This window comes from Schistosoma haematobium, chromosome 3 (genome assembly GCF_000699445.3).
Source record: "Schistosoma haematobium chromosome 3, whole genome shotgun sequence".
Lineage (NCBI taxonomy): Eukaryota > Metazoa > Platyhelminthes > Trematoda > Strigeidida > Schistosomatidae > Schistosoma > Schistosoma haematobium.
In genome coordinates this window covers 43,498,422-43,513,428 of record NC_067198.1, presented here as the reverse complement: position 1 = coordinate 43,513,428, position 15,007 = coordinate 43,498,422, and the positions used below count along the sequence as shown (strand labels likewise).

Below are 15,007 nucleotides of genomic sequence, written 5' to 3'. Positions count from 1 at the left end.
CAACCAGAATGAATAGAGCAATGTTTGAACATATAATTAGCTTCAATGGTTAAGATCATGAGTCAGTTGGAGCTAGACCATTATGGAAAACCTGGAAGCATTGGACGGCCGTTTCGTCCTATTGTGGGACTCCTCAGCAGTGCGCATCCACGATCCCGCCCCCTGTGAGATTCGAACCCAGCACCTACTGGTTTCGTGCCCGAGCACTTAACCACTAGACCACTGAGCCAGCATCCAACGGTGTTAATGTCTAACTTCAACTAATCCACGAAATTGAGCGACACATCCACCATTGTCTTCAGTGAGTTACTATCCCACAACAGACCTGGTTGAACTCCACTGGTTAGTTGATAATCACTGTTCCTACTAAACACGATTACTTTATATTTCTAGAAATATTGAAAAATGGTCATCATATAACATTGTTTCATAACTTATATATGCCCAATAAACGATTATTTCAACGGGCAATAATGGTTGGTGTAGGAGTAGGTTGAAAGACAGATACGAGCAACCAAACCAGTAAGTGGCATTAGTCCATGATGCTACTGACAACTAGACTGTCATGTTATAGATGTACACCACTTGGTTAAGGTTCGTGTGATAGTTCCTAAATCCCGAAATTTCTTTATGATTTCTTTCTACTACTAATAATACTATTACAACTTTACTACACTAGGATTTATCTTGAAATAATTTCATCTTTCTGTGCTAATATGGCATAGCAACTTGAACCGATGTATATATGTGCCAGGTTTTACATTATATATGACTACCTTTTTTCAGACATTTTTTAATCGGTAGATTCTCGTAATGGAAAAAAATTGCCAACTTTAGGGCTCAGAATTACTTGAGAACTTGACTATCATAGATGTGAATTTTAGTCAATCTACCTGGAGGATTCAAATGACAGAGTTAATTACCTAAATTCTCATGATATGTGATTATTGGTGTACAATCATATCGGGCGTGGGATATATATCACCAATGAGAATAAATGATATTCACACAGTGTCGACAACTAACCAAATTTAGGAACGTGAACTGTTGAACAACAATTGATTAGCCTGAAAGTTAGGCGCCCACCGTGAAGCTTGACAGTCTTAGGTTTCATACCCAGTGGGTTCGTTAGTACGCAGCAATGAGGAATTCCATATTTGCTCACTTACTTACATCTGTTACCCTTCGTGGAGGAGCATAGACCACCCCTAGGAGTCTTCCAACCAACTTTATCCTGAGCTCTCCTTTCTAATTATTTCTAATTGCTATTCATTCTTTTGATGTCCACCTTTAATTCCTTACGCAATGTGTTCTTGTGTCTTCCTCTTTTCCTTATGCCTTCAAGATTCCAAATTAGGGCTACTAAAACGTAATAGCTGTTCAATGATCCTGGTAACATTTTACGTTAGTTGAACAATAAATATGTGTTTCATTGAACATATTGATCTTTTGTTTACATTTCAAATTATTCATATAAAACAATATTAAATTCACTTGATGTTGTTTGTTTGTATCTTGCTATTGTTGTTTAAGACTGTAATTGATCAGTCTCTTATTCACATATGTGCATATGTGGCCTATACTCTTCCACAAGAGGTATTAGGCGTAGGTAAGTCGAACTCAACTTTAATCCATCGTTTTTCACTACAAAACATTCACAATTATTGTTATATTCTAAAAGATTAACACTGCTTTTTCTAAGTTATAAGCAGCTTAAGAGATGCCTTGAAATTAATGGATTCTCACGTTATCCTACTGATATTGTTATTATTGATGCATATGTGAAGGCGCAGATCGGAAAGCATGAGCACCATATTCACAACGGAAAAAACATCTACAACTCAAAACAACTGTCCACAAGCCAACACCAAAGTCAACATTTTCAATACAAATGTCAACACAGTTCTACTGAATGAGGTGGAAACTTGGAGAACTACGAAAGCTATCATCCAGAAAATATAAGTGTTTATTAACGGTTGTCTACGCAAAATACTTCGGGTCCGTTGGCCAGACATTATCAGCAACAAACTACTATGGGAGAGAACAAACCAGATCTCAGCAGAGGAAGAAATCAGGAAGAAGTGCTGGAAGTGGATAGGACACACATTGAGGAAAGCACCCGAATACGTCACGAGACAAGCCCTTACTCGGAATCCTCAAAGCCAAATGAAAAGAGGACGATCAAAGAACGCATTACGTCGAGAAATGGAGACAGACATAAGAAAAATGAACAAAAAATGGACAAAACTAGAAAGGAATGCTCAGGACAGAGTGGGAAGGAGAATGCTGGTCGGCGGCCTATGCTCCATTGGGAGTAACAGGCGGAAGTAAGTAAGTAATGATGCATCATTATTATTCAAGACACAAACATGTTTGCTAAAAATTGTGATAAAAAAAAGAAGAGGGAAAACAAAACTTGAAAGTTTTCTTTTTTCATTAGTATCTTTGTCAACTTTTTCACCAACATGAAAAATATACATTATGATTGATTACTATTTTTTATAAAAGAGAAAATCTTAAAATTTATCAAATATGTCTAGACTACTGAATTGAGGTCTTAAAAAGTAGGATTGGTGTATGTAATATTTCAAGAGGAAAAACAAACAAAAGAGATGATGAATATACTAAGGCAATTTTTAAATAAACTGCATACGCACAGTATGCACATATGCCGATAACAGACTGATCCAATTGCAGTCTTAAACCTCAATGGGAAGATACAAGCCAAATAATACCAAGTGAATTTAACCATTTCATAGTTTTTACGCTATATGAAATTGATGTTTCCTTTTGAAAATTAACTTATTAAGTAGTGAGTAATGTTGTTATTAAATAAAATATGAAATGTAGTCAAAATATAATCGAATACGTTACAGATGTTCGCCTACAAATCATTCTTTTCTAAAGGTTGATCTAACTACCAAAGACATTCCAGTTAGAATAAGCAGATGATATAGTTTTGTTTGGTATAAACGTTGACAAAATGGAAGCATTCTGATTGTTTTGAATGACAGCACAAGCATATTAGGGATGTTTCTCACCTTTTCAATGCAAAATGGTGTATTTAGAACCGATTTGCTTCAATGCCTGAACTAACAATAAGGAGTGAAGTAGTTGGATAAGTTGACTATTTCACTTCTCTTGGAAGTCTTGTTAACCCTAGAGGAATGGTTTCTGGTAAAATCGAGTATGGAATTCAAAAAGCCCAGTAAATTTACATATAACGATTATAAATCATGGTGAGGAAGTTGAAACAATTCACCCCATAATACTATGATTGGTTGAAATATAGATTAGAGAAAATTAATTAATTTGACTGAGCCTTGAATAGTCTTTTCTAGTCGACAACAGAGTCGGGTACGTACAAAAGATGATATACCACTCTAAGGTCACTTCATCCATCAGTTTACTTGATATAGAGCAGATTATATTGACCGTACAAATCACTTTTTTTTGTAAACGTATTTACGAGTATTAAACTGAATGGTTGCTAAAACATGAATGTATGATACTATATACTTAAACACTTCGTTAACTATGGCAAAGTCTCCTCGCCAAAAGTATCCTTCAAAACCATCTACAAATTTAAATAAACTAGCCTAAACTTGTGCACATTAGTGGGTTTATCAATTGAGGTCTAATCACTATGTTTCAAAATGACCTGTTCTACCCCATAACATATCATGATCTTAACTACCCTCCATTATTATTACTACCATTATTATTAATAGTATCATCGTGTATTAACATCCGTTCGTTTCCTCTTCACCTCTGTATTCATTAAGTAATATACAACTACATAATTATACTTAAAATGAAGTACTTAGAGCATAGTACAAAATGACTGTAAAAAAAAAGACTGAAAAATTCATTGTTTAAAACACTAAGAAACTATCTCATTACATTGAAATGTAGTTATTTCGTTCTAGTAAGTAGTATTTATGAAGAGGAATAAAGAAAATTATATGAATTATAAAAGTCATTCAATATAAACTTAGTCAGTTTAATAATAAGAAAGCTGTTTAGGACTAGAATCTCTTAGTCTATTGTAGGGACGGTCTTCGGCGAACTCAATGAATCTCTGAAAGAGTTGAAAACATTCCATCAAATCATCTTTTGAAAAGACATTCCCGAATATTGACATATAGCTTCCCGATTGGAAAATATATTATAAACTACTGCACGGGGATTGAACGACTGTAATGATGATTTAGTTTTTACTAAAAACTATAAATACCTAAGTGTTTCGTACCATAATTGACACTGTGTTTTTAGAATAACAATCCTTCCTTCTCATCTTCTGTCTTTTAACTTGTGACTTGTAGGATTCTCGTGTTTGAGTGTTGGACATGGCATAGCAAGAAAAATATAAGTTCTAGATATAACATTTACCATAACTTTCAAGTTGGAATCATAGACATGATGGAATTTAAAAGTTTGAGACATTATCGCATATAACTCAGAATAGCAGCCAGTTAAAGATTGATTATACTTCCCCGTTTCTCTTTTTTTCCATGGTGATATTTTATCTCAATAGTTGAGAACATGAGTCAATTGAAGATAGACAACCAGGGAAAACCTGAAAGCATTGGACGGCCGTTTCGCCCTATTGTGGGATTCCTCAGCAGTGCGCATCCACGATTCCGCACCCCGCGAGATTCGGACCCAGGAACTATCAGTCTCGCGCGCAAACACTTAACCTCTAAACCACTGAGCCAGCATCCAACGGTGTTAATGTCTAACTTCAACTAATCCACGAAATTGAGCGACACATCTACCATTGTCATCAGTGAGTTACTATCTCACAACAGACTCGATTGAACTCCACTGATCACTGCTTCTCACTAGAACTCCAGAATATACATCTTGAAGCCAGTCACTAATGAGCATATGTTGATTAGTAGCAGAAGGGGTTTTGTGACTAGAGTTGGTATTGTAACAGAATTTATGTGTATTAAATGAAAGAAACTGAACATCTAACACATTAAAAAGTTTAAAAAAAAGAATTACCTTCAATAATTGATCAGTATCACCGAATTTTGATAATGATGAGTTAAACATTGTATTTGTAGTAGTATTATTATCAGATTTTTTCATTGTATAACGATTTATAGATTTAATGGTTGTGGTAACATTTCTATTATTACCATTATTATGATTATTATTATTATTACTATTATTATTACTAGTACGACTACCATTGTGACAATTCGATTGATTTCCACTTCTATTCGATGGATTTATAGTTAGACCAACACCTAGAACACGTCCATTATATATGGATGATGATACATTCGATCCCCTCGATGGTTGAGCAGTATTATTGATTGTAGGAAATTTTGATGATAAACGAGTGGGTAAACATCGATTTGTTGATTTTGCAAATTGAGTAGTATTAGTAGTATTTCTACTAGTTGGAAAATAACTAGAACTACTGTTAATATTGTTATTAATAGTAGCATCTATAACAGTAGTAGAAATATTTGAGATTCTTCGTGAATGATATGTTGTATGTGGAGAATTCGATGCAGTATGTCGATCATTGTTTTGTTTTATTACAGACAAAGTTTTAGGTTTATTGTTTGAACAATTTGGAAGATTGTCATTTTGTATAATGGTGGTAGGAGATGTATTAATACTGGTAACAGAATGATGTTCGACATTGTTAGAATTAGTCGGATTATGTGCTACAACTTCATGACATAATTGAAAGCCCTGAAATTAAAGATTAGAAAAATTCTGATAAGGAATTGGAAGATAAATATAGACCATATGTAATGTGCCCAATAAATACACAAACTGGGGTTATGAAAGTTTATCCTACAAAGTTTAGGGCACATGTGGTTAAACTTTCAACAGTTCTCTCTTCATGAGAACACGATTCTCCCCAACCCATTACTATTAATGATAACATCTCTTAGAGTTTACTCTTGAAGTTATACTTAATAAAAAATAATTTATGATCATTGATACTTTTTAACGAAACTGGAATCATGAGTGGGGTTTTCTCTACTCCTGCAGTGTTCAGAACCTTTCAGCCCTCGTTTACATGTATTTGTTGAGCAGATTATACATCATTATTCTGAAGATTTTTCAAAATGAGTTAGTCTAATAACATTTAACCTTACACTGTTGTCAGAATGAAGCATTGTAGCTTTCAGGAACAATTAAATAGTTTACTTGAACAACTATTTTTCACAAAAACTGATGCTAGTTAGAGAACCACAGGCCTACTGCCGGTCCAAAAACCGGTTAAAAGAGGAGGGTTAGGCATGGTGTCGGCAACCCCATCCCGTGGAAAAAAACCTCGCTTAAAAAAACGCTAACCAGAATAAACAAATTGAACTCTATGTTTCCAGGTGTTTTTTTAAAATGCACCTTTATTATTACTATTTTGCACTTTAAACTCTAATCATTTATTATTATTACCTTTTACAAGTTTTCTTGATTATTATTCAGTCTATTATTATGACCTTTGTTGTTTTGTCGTTTTTCTTCGTATCTGTCAATTGGACTATTATCTGACCCTTAAATTTTGTTCTTCCTTACCCCTTGATTAGTACGTTAACCTCATTTGTTATTCATTGTCGAATCCATTTTTGTGATACAATCCATTCTATCCTTCTATAGACGTACATTTTCCATATAACGATATATACGAATGTAAAGCTTAAGTAAATGATTTCGTCGAAAAGAAAATTTTTCTCTCTGAATTCTCTTTTTCTTATTCAATGAACTCTATCCTCCTAGTTCAAGGAAGAATTATGACGTCTCGTGATGAAATCCAAGATTTTTCAAAGTCACGAGGCCGATATCCCTTTTAACAACCACAACAAAATTTTTTATAGGTACATGGAACGTCCGGACAAGGTGGAAGACCGGAAGGACTAGTAAAATAGCTACGGAAATGAGGAGAAACGACTTGATGGTTCCCCGAATCAGTGAAACCCACTGGACTGGAAGAAAGGAATGAAAATGACGAGAGATGTCCAAATATATGTGTACTCAATGAAATGGTTATAGGTGGCACAATATTCCCACACAAATGTACACACAAAGCTACATGGGTCTCACCGGATCACACTACACAAAACCAGATCAATTATATTTGTATCGATAAAAAACTTAGAAGGAAAATGGAAGATATGGGAACCAGAAGAGGAGATGACACAGCTTCAGATCATCACCATCCGAAGGTTGCCAAGATGAAACTGAAGCCAAGGAAACACTGGACAACTGGACAAACAGCACTACAAAGGTTCAATACAGCCTTCCTACAAGATACTAACAAACTCAATCAATTCAAGATAGCTCTCAACAATAGGTTCCAAGCCTTACAGGATCTGATTAAAGAAGATGAAATTAATATGGAGGACAACTGGAAAGGGATCAATGAAGTATTAGCTTCAACGTGTCAGTAGATACTAAGCAGTAAGAAGCGTCATCATAAGAAATGGATCTCCATGGAAACACTAGAAAAGATCAAAGAAAGGAAGAACAAGAAGACAGAAATTAACAACAGCCGAACAAGAGCAGAGAAAGTCAAAGCACAAACTGAATACACAGAAGCAAACAAGCAAGTGAAGAATAACATTAGGGCTGACCAACAGAAATACGTGGAAAAAGCTGCAAGAGAAGGAAATATTCATGTATATTAGAGTAAAGCCTGATGACGATCTAATTGAAAACAATTGTTCGCTTATATGTGTTGTTCCAAACAACTATATGACACGACGAAGAAACTGACAGGAAAATATAATGAACCAGAGAGACCAGTCAAGGACAAAGAAGGAAAAACAATCACAGAGGAACAGATGGGTAGAGTACTTCGAGGAACTATTAAATAGACCAGCCCCATTGAATGTACCGGACATCGAAGCTGCACACACAGACCTTCCTATAGATGACACTACCAACGGTCGAAGAAATCAGGATGGCCATCAGACAAATCAAGTGTGGGAAAGCAACAGTATCTGATAACATACCAGCTGAAGCAATGAAGTCAGAAATAGAAGCAACTACAAACATACTCCACGTTTTATTCAGGAAGATTTGGGAAGAAGAACAAGTGCCGACAGAATGAAATGAAGGATAACTCATCAAGATACCAAAGAAAGGAGATCTAAACAAATGCGAAAACTACAGAGTCATCACATTACTGTCAGTAGCAGGAATGTTTTTTTTAACAAAGTGTTGCTGAACCGGCTGATAGACTCACTAAACGTCCAGCTTCCAGATCAACAGACCGGATTTCGTAAGGATCAGTCGTGCACAGACCGAATCATGACACTACGGATCATCGTTGAACAATCAGTTGAATGAAGTTCGTCACTATACATCAACTTCATTGACTATGAGCACTTGACAGTGTACATAGGAGAACATTATGGACAGTTATTCGACTCTGCTTCGAGAATTAGAAGCAGACACGAATAGCAATTGGAGACAACTGGAAAGGATTGCTCCAGATATAGTTGGATAGAGAATGCTGGTGGGTAGCCTGTTCCTCGATGAGGGGTAACAGACGTAAGTAATTAAGGTTAATATGACAAATATAGTTCGAAAATGACGGTTCAACTGAAAGAATAACGAGTAGATGTATGCAAACCAGTTATTGGTATTTTTCATACAACAACCAGGAAATCTACCTCCTGACATAAGCCAGTTTAAAACCCGAACACTTCAGGGATTGGTGCCGTGTCTTGCTAATCTTCACCATTAACATTCTCCCAACACAGGTCTATATCAGTTAGCACTGTGTGTTGGGATAAACGATTGTGGCCAGTCCAACATAGTATGTATCCTAACCACGTCCATTAATGAAAGTTTATAGCATCACGATAAAACTTAGTATTTTGTCAAGTATCCTTCATACATTTAACCACAAAATGTATCACACATTCGTTCCACTATTCACGAATAATATTTCGAAGACTTATAGATTACATAATCCTTCTGCTTTCAAAAAAACTACTGTCCTAAAACTTAAATAATACAGAGGGAATTGTTGGTCAGTATACTCACCGCTTGATAAGTAAACAGATGTTTTACCTAAGCGTTTGTCTATATCCCTAGATTTTGATAGTCGTTAACCGACATTTATCTAAAACACTGAGGCTTTATATAATCAATATTAATTATGTTTATACAACACTAACATTTGTTTATAAACATTTAACATTTGCGTAATAAAGACCAAAGGTACACTTTAAAATATTACATAAATAAAACAGGAGAACAGGGAACAGAGTCTTAAAAAAATCTCATCACATATAACAAGCGAATGAACTATAATAGTAGTCTAAGATTTAAATTAAGTATCGACTGTGAGTAAACCAACCTAAGTGTTCACTGAGAAAATAGCAATGATTTAATCTTAAATATTGATGATAAAGGCATTGCGACTAAAATATATTTAATTGGATGTCTTGCCATACCACATCTTTGTACACCTATGTAAAATTAGTTGATAACTGATCAGTGACCAATGCCATATATGTCAGATCCTTCTTAGTGCAGATAGAATTCTATCGACCAAGTTGCAATGTGGTCAACTAGTCTAGGTGATTCAATATCGCGTTCACTATGTTGAGATGAGATAGTGACTGAAGGTAGACGACATGAAACCCTGGACCTAGGTTTTATGCTGTTTGATACCTGTCATCAAGGTGTACCTGTAATCTTAAGGGAACTGACGATCCCTGACAGTTCGTTCCGGTTTCACTCAGTTGTATACCCGAGCATAATTTATACTCAAACTACGCGTTGTGATAAGTCTAAAAGTTATACAGCTCTATTAACGTAGTACTTTACCTTTTCGATAGCACAGAGAAAAATACTTTGAAATTTACAATAAACAACATACCTGACTTATTCGTTGAAGTACCATCTCTTGAAATACTTCACGAGCTGTCAATTGGCGACGGTTGTATAAAGCGCCGGGTTCCGAAAAACTGGAATATAAGACCAAAATAATAATAATAATTAATATATAAACAGAAGTAATGAACTAGCATTTAACACAAGATTTGGAATTGGAGAAGGAAAATTATGAAATTACAACAATCTATTTCAATATTTAGATGAAAAGATGTGCCAACTGGACGGATCAGTAGCCCGAAATTCATTAGCTGATATAATACTACTCATAAGTAGTAACGTCAATGTAGATGGAAGAAATATGAAGAGACAACAAAGAGTTTTGTATGAATCAGTTCCTAGTTGCACTAACCGTGAAATGATAATTCATTTTAAGGCATGTTAAACAAAAACTGAATTAATAGTGATTTCAGTGCCATCAGAACATGATCATAGAGCTCAAGGGGGAAAAACTACTTGAGAGCAGGTACACAAAAATCTTTTTTTTAATGTGTTCGTTTTACAATTAGAAAGGTTTACAGTCGGCAAACGAGATCCTTAGTGAAAGATGAAGGATGTAATTTTTCAAAAGTAGCCTTTTCTAGACCTCTCTAAACACCAGGATTATATTATAAACATATTTATATCTTAATGGTTGAGATCATGAGTCAATTGAAGATAGACCACCATGGAAAACTTGGAAGCACTGAACGACCGTTTCGTCCTATTGTGAAACTTCTTAACAGTGAGTATCCACGATCCCGTGTCGCGAGATCCAAACCTAGGACATATCAGTGTCGCGCGCAAGCGCTTAACCACTAAGACCACTGAGCCGGCATACAATGGTATTAATGTACTAACTTCGACTAATCCACAAAATTGAGCGATACATCCACCACTGTTATCAATGAATTACTCTCTCACAACAAGACTCCCAAAATAGAACAAAACAGTCATCCGGTGCTTCTAGATTTTTCATGATAGTCTACCTTCAATTGATTCATGATCTCAACTATTCAAATGATTATAAAATCCAAACAAAACAAAAAACTCCCCTTCTGATATTTATATCTAATAAAATATTTTTCAAGTTTGTTTCCCACAGAATTTCGTAGTTTAGAGAATCATTAAAACAAAACAACAACAACAAAAAAAACTTACATACATTTTACACAATTAAAACTAGCATAGATTTAATGTGTAACCATGCAACAAACAACTAAACAAAAATACCTAACTCAAATGAGCATAAATACAAATAAATAATTGTCTTAAAAATATTCGCTATTTTGAAATGTAACACGATTATTTATTTAGTAAAATTTCAATTAATTATATAAATCATTCCTGATTATTTCTCTCTTTTTTCTTGTTGCTATGGTTGGTGTTGTTGTTGGTGGTGATGTATGTACTTTACCATTTAATAACCAAAAAAATGTAACTCATGACAAAATACGTTTTTTGTTGTTGCTGTTGTTGTTGTTGTTGTTGTTGTTCATAATACAAACAATCATGATCCAATTGAAAATGATACTTTGAACTAAACTAGTAAAAAATTTTTTCAAAAAAAACTGATCTCTATATGCATGTTAGTTTGTAAAAATTTACATGGAGAGATAAACCTCTTTTTTATTGTTCGTTGTTGTTGTTGAAAAAATGAAAAAAAAAAGAAAGAAAAACAACATACATTTTGTTCTGATTAAATGAGTTAACAAATGATAATTGATTGTTATGAGTTATGAAGTCGATAAAATGAAAAGTAAGCAATTGTTATTAACTTGTACCCTGTTAATGTAGAACGTGATGATAACACCAATTAGAGAACAATGATTTATCGATTGGATCAATAACGCATAAAACAAGTACGAGCAGTTTAGAGTCCTCATCAGTTCTACTTTTTGCCTAGATCAGCTCGTTGAATTTAGAACACCAATCTCAGACTCTGTGATATGAATCATGTATTTCGAACATACTGGGTTTATATACAAACCAAACAGACCACATCACACCATAAAATGGGAAATAACATTTGCACAAGATTCAGTCAAATGTGTCTGTGAGTAAGGGAGATAGTAATTAATAGACTGGGCATAACTCAAGAATGGTAAATCGTATAATATAAGTTCCTACGTCAAAATAAAGCTTATGATAAGAAGAACATGAATATGGATATTTTAGTTAGTTAAAATATAATATATATATATATATATATATATATATATATATATATATATATATATATATATATATATATATATATATATATATATATATATATATAGTGTTAGTCCAGAAATAGATTCCAACAGTTACCATTAATTATCCTTATCGGGATATAACAGTAACCTATTTAGTAATTAAATCAAATGATGATACTTTAGGACATTTCGAACTAATGTAAACAATATAGGACCATAACATAAATGTGTGGAGAATAAGTTGCTACATTGAATTAATATGTTGATTTAAAATTAACAGGATAAAAAGTGAACAAAGATTGTATCTTAATTTTGAATTGTATCACTTAATTCCTTCAATACATTCAGTCAGTTAGCTACAACGTAGGACCAGGCACATATATGTATCGGTCCAAGTTGCCTCATTAGTACAACAAGATGAACACCAAATTCATAGAAGTAGTCACTTCAATCATAATAATATATAAAAGAAATATTGCATATAAGGATATAGTACAGGAAGAAAGAATTAGTTTGTAGAAAGAAAGATATGAAGTGATTTCAATCTAATAGTTTAAGGGAAGACAAAGAGTGTATACATCTATGCCATTGTGATCGAGTCAGAGCCATGTCACCCACAGTCTCCAACCATTGGTTACGATGGTCACGCGGACCCCAACCAAGTAGTCTGCATCTACTAACTTGGCTAAGACTAGAAATTAGTGACTGCAAGCACAAAACAACTATTAATATTGGTGGGTAGGATTATCACTTGTTAAATTTTATTGATTGTTATTTTCTGCTTTTTAATGCTTATCTAAATAAGATTAGATTACGGTGCAAATTATAGAATGAAATAACTTCAGAAAAACTTTTACACACATCTGTATTAATGGTTATTCAATATGGTCTTTCATATATAAACATATATATGACGTATTTACCGTTCCGTGATAGATTGGTTTTGCTTATTTCCACATACATTGAACATTGATCTCCTGAATTTTTCGTTTAATTAGAAATCATTTGTACTTATAAACTGCTTATTTAATTTCTATGCTTAAAATATGTTTGCTTTTTGTTGTTGTTGTTGTTAGGTTAGTTGAAAAAATTAATTAATTATTGATAACAATAATTTACTTAATGAACCCGATATTTTAAATAGTCATCTTGTGTTTATTTAATAATTTGACCGGGAGATATATTGTAATCAATGGAATTGTTTTGATCACGCATATTATATAAGATATATATATATATATATATATATATATATATATATATATATATATATATATTTTTGATATTCAGTTTAATGAACTTTTATTGATTGAGATCATGAACCGATTGGTGTTAGACCACTATTGAAAACGTGGAAGCACTGGATGCCCGTTTCTTCCTATTGTGAGACTCCTCAGCAGTGCTCATCCAAGATCTCCACAACCTTATAATGATAATGAACTTTTGACCGAAATTCTACTTTACTTTATGGCTTCGAAGCATGAAGTTGAAAAGTAGAGAATATATTCATAATTTACTAGTATTTGACTTTAGACGTCTTCGAAATATCAGCTATATATGATAAGAAACTGTTAAGTGAACAATCGTGAAGTTAAACTCAGATTAGTAGGTAAAAAAAAATGACAAATCGATTGTTGAGGTAATGAATCTTGGTTCATTCAGATAGTTGAAACATGCATTACAACGTATGCTCAAAGGATATGTAACAAGGTGTGTAATGGCAGTAATGGTGGCATGCTTGAACATTTGGGCTACCTATTCCTGCCATCTAGATATTCTAAAAACTTATCTAATTTTGTTTGTTTTAATACATCATTATGGCTGTTATTCACATAACCTATTCAGGCACATTTATGACCTTTCACCGTAAAAGTTACAAACAAGTACAATCAGAGATATTGTGATAGCTGACACTATTCATCGAAAAGAATGAACATCATTTAGATGTCGATTTATTGAACTATTAACATTTAATCGACGATCACTCAATATTCATCGTCAGGATCAATCAAGAAATAAGTAAAGGAAACTTGTTGCAATACTTTGTGCTGAGAATTCTATATTCTACCTGAAGTATAATATTGAATAAAGCTAATAATATTAATATTATGATAATATATTGGTTGTCTTTAATGTATGTTAAAAGAAAGCTATGGGTGGTTAAATCAAGATTCGGTATCATTTCATGAAGTCAATGATTATTTGTCTATGTCTTTTTGTTGACTTTTCACTTATTTGGTTGGGAGCATTGTGATTATCATGACCAATGGGTTGCAAAACGCGGCGCAATGTTGGCTTGTCTTGGGGATGGTCAAAAAAATATTAGGGGCAGCCAAACCAAAACGTTGCCTCAGTTCTCGAAGTCAGTAACTTCTAGTCTTAGACTAGTTAGTAGATGCAGACTACTTGGTTGGGGTCCGCGTGACCATCGTAACCAATGGTTGGAGACTGTGGGTGACATGGCTCTGACTCGATCACAATGGCATAGATGTATACACTCTTTGTCTTCCCTTAAACTATTAGATTGAAATCACTTCATATCTTTCTTTCTACAAACTAATTCTTTCTTCCTGTACTATATCCTTATATGCAACATTTCTTTTATATATTATTATGATTGAAGTGACTACTTCTATGAATTTGGTGTTCATCTTGTTGTGCTAATGAGGCAACTTGTAGCAACTTGGACCGATACATATATGTGCCTGGTCCTACGTCGTAGCTGACTGACTGAGTTGTTCTGTGTTCATTAATGACTTATTTCAAGAGGCGATTCCTGAAGTTATAATGAAAAGCTGAAATTAATAGTGTTCATTTATGTCAGTGTGAATCAGTTACCCATTAATGATATCGGAAGATAGTTGAAATTAGACATGTAGTCTGGTAGATACCAACTGAGTGATCTAAAGGTTTACCTAGAGAGTCGGTGGTTTTGAGTTCGATCCCACATG

The 15,007-nt window shown here is 33.8% G+C and overlaps 1 protein-coding gene across 2 annotated transcripts in view; it reads right to left on the bottom strand.

Moving 5' to 3' along the window:
• Window positions 1-15,007, bottom strand: part of MS3_00005834 (uncharacterized protein) — a 138,900-nt gene that overhangs the window by 71,553 nt on the left and 52,340 nt on the right. For both annotated transcript variants that reach the window (XM_051213927.1, XM_051213928.1), the window contains 2 exons: window positions 9,866-9,953; window positions 5,011-5,715 (listed from right to left, as the gene is read on the bottom strand). In XM_051213927.1, the coding sequence (XP_051069944.1) occupies window positions 5,011-5,715; window positions 9,866-9,953 (793 nt within the window). The remainder of the gene's footprint in view (window positions 1-5,010; window positions 5,716-9,865; window positions 9,954-15,007) is intronic.